At 53.5% G+C, this 6,338-nt stretch overlaps 1 protein-coding gene across 1 annotated transcript; it reads left to right on the top strand.

The window, feature by feature from the left end:
* Positions 1 to 3,247: 3,247 nt before the first annotated feature.
* LOC123045622 (WEB family protein At4g27595, chloroplastic) lies at positions 3,248 to 5,567 on the top strand. The gene is made up of 3 exons (XM_044468745.1): positions 3,248 to 3,486; positions 3,667 to 3,796; positions 3,921 to 5,567. The coding sequence occupies exons 1-3, from the start codon at positions 3,467 to 3,469 to the stop codon at positions 5,451 to 5,453; spliced, it is 1,683 nt and encodes a 560-aa protein (XP_044324680.1). The 5' UTR covers positions 3,248 to 3,466; the 3' UTR covers positions 5,454 to 5,567.
* The last annotated feature ends 771 nt before the right edge of the window (positions 5,568 to 6,338 follow it).

The following is a 6,338-nucleotide window of genomic DNA, read 5'->3' as shown; positions in this document are numbered from 1 at the left end:
CACGCCGTTTATTTATTGCGCCCGCTACCGCGCGCCGCACACTCGAGCGCCCGCTCGCCACTACCACCTACCCCGACCCAGGCGCTAGCGCCGTCGCCGCACCACCCCGGCCTATCCAGCGACCATTTCGGCGCTTCCCCGGCCTATCCCCGCGCTGCCGCCGCCGCCGCTTCCTCTTTCTCCCTCCGGGCGCCGCCGCTCCTCGCGCGCGCCATTCCTCCGACGAACAGCGCCCGGCCGCCCACTGCCGCTCGACGCCCACAAGGTGTTCGACAAAACGCTTGCAAAGTATGTATTGCTTTCAACTTCACATTTTTTACATGAATTTGGTGTGTGTTATTTGTGGTTTTTGTTGCCTAGTTTGAACATTGTAGATGAGTTCGTCATATGAGTCTTCGGAAGAAGAATTTGATACTGAAGAGGAGGAGGATCTTGCAATGATCCTAGCTATGCACATCAGTAAAAAACTGAAGCACGGTGGTTCGGTTATGGGTTGGCAGAAAATTTGGAGGGATAGGATCGATGCCGACAACAGATTGATCAGGCACTATTTTGCGGCGCCGGTTTAGGATGAGCACCGAGTTGTTCAGACGCATTGCAGAGAAACTAGCGAGACATGACCAGTTTTTTTCAGCAAAGGAGGAATGTCGTCGGAGAGCTCAGGCATAGCACCTTTCAAAAGGTGACAGCCGCTTTGCGTATGTTGGCATACGGTATCCACGTTGATCTAGTTAATGATCACTTGACCATGGTGGCCATGGGTGAGAGTCAAGTCATCATGTGTGTCAAGCGCTTCGCGGTTGGAACTGTGCAAGTGTTTGGGCAGGAGTATTTGAGATCTCCCAATGCTGAAGACACCGCAAGGCTATTGGAGATGAAAAAAGCTCGCGGATTCCCAGGTATGCTTGGCTCAATAGATAGCATGCATTGGAGTTGGAAGAATTGTCCTAAGGCATGGCATGGGCAATTTCACTGTCAAAAAAGGGTTCCACTATAATCCTTGAAGTGGTGGCCCATCAAGAGACTTGGATCTATGACTACTATCTTGCGAATGGCATTTATCCAAAGTGGCAAACATTTGTGAAGCCGTTGAAAAAATCGGAAGGTAAGGAAAATCTTGATTTTCACAATGCTCAGGCGGCGGCTAGAAAAGATGTGAGAGAGTTTTCTGGATATTGCAAGCCCAATTTGCTATTGTGAGAGGACCGGCTAGATTTTTGGATCAAAAGATGCTTTGGTACATCATGCACGTTTGTGTGATCATGCACAACATGATCATCGAGAATGAGCATGGCCAAAATTTAGACTACTCTCAGTATGAGCTCTTGAGACATCCGGTACGAGTGCGGCGGACGGCTGCTAGGGTGGTCCGTTTTGTTGCCTCCTATCATGCCATTCGACGTGCCGAAACGCATGCTGATTTTCAGAAGGATCTCATTGAGGAGTGGTGGCATGGAATGGCCGCCAAGAGCATCATGATTTTCAAAAGGATCTCATTGTTGAACTATTTATTGTATTGGAAGATGATCTATTTGTTTGAGTTGTAATAATGAAATTAAATCATTTATTGTTGATTTATTTTGTTTGTGTTTGATTTTTTTGGTTGTGTTTGTAGTGTATATGTTGTTTGTACAAGAGCGCGCAGGTTTTTTGCAGCGGCTGCTGGAGCGGCTCGCACGCGCTAGACTTTGCAGCGGCCATTGGAGCAAGCGCTCCGTGTCGCGCAAAAATAGGCGATCAGCGCGTTGCAAAAAAAAAATTAGCGCGCCGCGCGTGGCACAGTTGTTGGAGATGCTCTCATATACGGTGATCGCAGGCTGACCAACATGGTAGGAGGAATCTGCTAAAAAGATGGTACGAGGAATTATCATAGCAAGGCGAGTTGGCTGACAAGTTCAAATCGAAAAGGGGTGGCTGGCAAGTTTAAACTTTCGTGTTGATTTATAATAGTACTCACTCCATTTCAAAATAAGTGTCGTTGATTTAGTGTAAATTGTAATAGTAGTACATCTTAAAATAAGTGTCATTGATTTAGTACAATTTTTTACTAAATCAACGATACTTTTTTTAAGACGTAGGATGGACGACTGCATATCTTCTGCCTAAATATAAGGTCTATTTTCTTCAAGAAAGAAGGACAAGCTCAACATGAGATAGTCGATCATATTCAAGAGATGGCCATGTTTGAGGAGCAAGCTATGATCTCGATGAATCTACTCCCTCCGTCCCATAATATAATAGTGTTTTCAACATTACACTAGTGTAAAATATGTTCTTATATTATGGGACAGAGGGAGTATTTAACTAGGTCTACTTCTGACACTGACACCTAAATTGTTGGCTTGTGGTTCCGAGAATCACATGGATGCTCTTCTATTTCTCTATCGCGGGTCAACTGAGCCTCATCTAACATGTATACGTAGTAGTATAACCGTTGTGAAAATGAAACGTTCAGGTCGAGGAACCCAGGACTTCCGGTGCCGTGGATCTGGAATTTCCACGCGTGGAGAATCCTCGCATGCACTGACACATGTTTTTTAGCCAAGGTTTTACTGGCAATGTAAAAGTGGAAAGACGTAAACGGCTTACAAGTACGTAGTAGTACGTGGTTATGCAGTGTTAACTGCTGACACCATGACATGCCGATTTCGTTATGATTTGATCGCTCGCAATTAACGAGGGGATCAACACAACACGCGTCGTTTCTTTCCACCTGTGGCCATTCGGGCGCCGTTCACGCAGTGATCAACACAACATGCCGATTTCGTTATGCACCTGACTGACTGACCCACCAAATCCCACCTCTGGAGCGAGCAAACAAGACGCGGCTCTCGCCTCAGGTGAGACCAGAATTTTCCCACGGCCCCCACCGAATCAACCCAGTCAGTCAGTCAGTCAGTCAGTCAGTCAGCAGAAACTTACGAGTCAGGACCCGAACAACCCGCACCCATGCACGATGCTTCGTGCAACAATCCCCACTACTCCACGCGCCGGTCGGCACGCACCCGGGCATGCCACTGTCACCGCAGTGGTCCGATGCGATCAATTCAAACCCAGCCAAAAACCCCACCAATCAGGCCACACACACCAAGAAGAAAACTTCCGCGGGTTGACCACTCCTCGCCCCGGCGCCGGCCTGCCCCCACGCCCCGCCCCACGACCCACGACCGCCATTTGCGGCCTCGCCCGCGCCCTACGACTAAACTAATCCGACAAGAGCCTCCCAATCGACGGTGCAGAGCAATATACTAGTACAACTCCAAGAACTCACTCTATTTCCGTTGTTAACCCATGACCTCAATCCTCCCCTAATCCAAACTGCAAGTACTCCTACGACTATTAATCGCGCCCATGTTGCACCGGGCCTTCTTCTAAAATTCGGTTCCCCTGCCACTGCCACGGCCACGGCCACTGCCACGCCAATTCTTTTCCCTCGGCCCCCGCGCCGCCCGCGTGCCCGCCCGGGATGCTCTCCTCCAGGCCGAGGTGAGCACCGCACCGCTGGCCACTCCACTCGGCGGCCATGCGCGCCCTCGCCGCCTCAATAAGATCCTTCTTTTGCGCGGCTCTCTCTCTTCTTTTACTACTGTTTGACTACAATAGTGTATATTAGTAAGTTGCGCGATTCGGTTTCCATGAGCTGAGCTGGGATTCTCCGCCGTGCAGATCCGGGTCCTTCGAGGCGGGGCTCAGGGCGTCCTCGTCCGTTACACTCTCCTCCACCCCCAAGCCGTCCCCTCGGTTCCACCGCAGCCGCTCCACCGCCGGCGCCTCCAAGGCGCCCCCCTCCCCGGAGGTACGTACCGGCTGTCGCCAATTCATTTCTCCCTTGCGTTACCTTCGAAGCATTTGCCGATCGCCAGCTTTATTTGTGCTCTGTTTTAACGGTGGTTCTTGGTTTACTACTGTCCGTCCGGCAGAAACGTCGCGGCGTCACCGGCGGCGGAGGCGCGATGCCGACGCCCACGCCGGCGCAGCAGCGGGTGGCGCAGCTGGAGGAAGAGCTCAAGAAGGAGCGGGGTGAGAAGGATCGGGTGGTGCAGCTTGAGGAGGAGCTGAGGACGGAGCGGGAAGACAAGGCGCGGGCGGTGCGGGAGCTCGACGAGCTCAGGAGGAGGGATGGCGGCGCGGAGAAGGTGCAGCTTCTGGAGCGGGAGGTGGAGAGGGCCAAGGAGTCGGAGCGCAAGATGCTCGAGTCGCTCATATACCAGACGAAGCAGCTGGAGCAGACCAAGATCAGCCTCGAGGAGGCCAAGCTGGAGATGGCCACGCTGCAGCAGAGCAACCGGAGCCTCGAGGCCCGGCGCGGCGTCATGGACCAGCGGAGCGTCAAGGACCTCATGTTCGGCGGCGCGGACGAGGAGATCAGGGCCCTGCGCACCGACCTCCGGACGGCCATGCAGGGGGAGGAGAGGAGCCGGAAGGCGCTGGACGACCTGTCCCTCGCGCTCTCCGACGTCACCATGGAGGCCAAGCAGGTCAAGCGCTGGCTCTCCGACACGCAGGCGGAGCTGGAGGCCGCCAATGCCGAGGCCGCGCGGCTGCGCGGGGAGCTGGCCGCCGCCGAGACGAGGCTGCGGGAGCAGCACCGGTGCAGGCTCGAGGCCGAGGAGTCGGCGGCCGCGTGGGGCGACAAGGAGCGCGTGTTCCTCGAGTGCGTGCGCGCGGCCGAGGAGGAGGTGAACCTGGCCCGGCAGGAGAACACCAAGCTGGTGGAGTCGCAGCGCGTGATCCGCGACGAGAACGCCCGGCTCCGCGACATCCTCAAGCAGGCCGTCGGCGAGGCCAACATCGTCAAGGAGTCGCTGGAGCTCGCCCGGGTCGAGAACGCGCGGCTCAACGACGTCGTCGCCGAGAAGGAGAGCGCGCTGCAGAGCCTCCGGCAGGAGTACGAGTGCATCAAGGTCAGCGAGGCCGCCGCGCAGGGCAGCCTCAAGGAGCTCAACAGCCTGCTCGCCGCCACGACGACGACGGCGTGCAGCACCCCCGTGTCGGCGGCCACGACCGCGCCCGTGGCGCCGGAGTGCGGCTTCGACCAGCAGCACCTGCCGAACGGGCGCCTCGTCGCCAGCGCCAAGGGGACGCCGGAGACGGCGTCGCGGCGCTGGATGGCGGAGAAGCCCAGGACGCCGAGCGGGCGGAGCTACTCGATCGGCGAGCCGGGCAAGTTCAAGGGCGTGGGCTACTCGCAGTCGGCGAGGATGGGGAGCCTGAACCCCAAGGACCGGATGTTCGCGTCGCTCAGCAACATGGCAGACCTCAAGTCCGCGGCGGCGGACGCGGCCATGGACGACTACGACGACGACGAGTTCGACCACATCGACGAGAGCCACTACGTGGGCATGGAGCACTCCATGAACGGCAAGAAGAAGCGGCCGATCCTTCGCAAGTTCGGGGATCTCTTCAGGAGGAAAAGCTTCTATAAGGCGAATTTGGCGCCAGTGCACACTTGAATTTTAGTCACCCCATGTAATGTAATGCATGTAGTTTTGATTTGTTCATCTAAATACACGACCAATGAGATGTTCTTGCATCTATCTAACTGTTACTTTCTTTTTGCGCTGAAATTTGGAATGGTTTGTAGAGTCGCTGTCACTTGTCGGACTGACACTTTCTAGGCTGAAAGATGAACAGATTGACATTTCACATGTCTGATGTACATGCTGCTTAAAAAGATGGCATTTGAAGGGGACACAGTGATGCGATTAGAAGAAGATGCAGCCCCTGACAAGTCTTAGCGTGTGTGTGTGTTTTTTCCTTTTACACGTGAGGTTCTAGAAGCACCAAGGCAAGTCAAATCTCGCCATTTGTCAGTGGTTTTGTGCAGGCAAGTCAAATTTCGCCATTTGTCAGTGGATTAGTGCAGGTGCTGTTAACAGTACCAGTACTTGATGTTGGTCGTTGGTGAGAAGAAGAATGGCCATCGGAATATGATCGGAGCCTTCCATTTGGAATACATTTTGCCATTTTGGCACCGTTGTTTTCCTTCTGTTTGCATGTAATGTCAACAAAATGAACGCATACCAGAAAAAGGTCTCAGCCCATACGTATTCAGTACTCTTACTAGTCCAGACTCTGAATTATCGCTTCTTTCATCTTCGTTGTTCTCTCTGACTTTATCCTGGATTCACTCGTGTGGTAGCTTCGTACCATTTCAGACCAAGCGACAAGCAAAAAATCTGGACGTGCAAAGTGGCATGCTTTGCTGGCTCGCCAGCTCGACCTTTTAATTCATCACAAGTTATCCCATTATCTTCTGTCAGACAAAAAAAAAATTGGTTGCAAACATATAGGGTGTGTTCAGTTGAAGGGACGGCCTGGAATGGCACGGGTCCGAC

The sequence above is a fragment of the Triticum aestivum genome, chromosome 2B (genome assembly GCF_018294505.1).
Source record: "Triticum aestivum cultivar Chinese Spring chromosome 2B, IWGSC CS RefSeq v2.1, whole genome shotgun sequence".
NCBI classification, from domain to species: Eukaryota; Viridiplantae; Streptophyta; class Magnoliopsida; order Poales; family Poaceae; genus Triticum; species Triticum aestivum.
The sequence above is the reverse complement of the archived record's forward strand: the minus strand, read 5'-3'. Positions and strand labels throughout refer to the sequence as shown.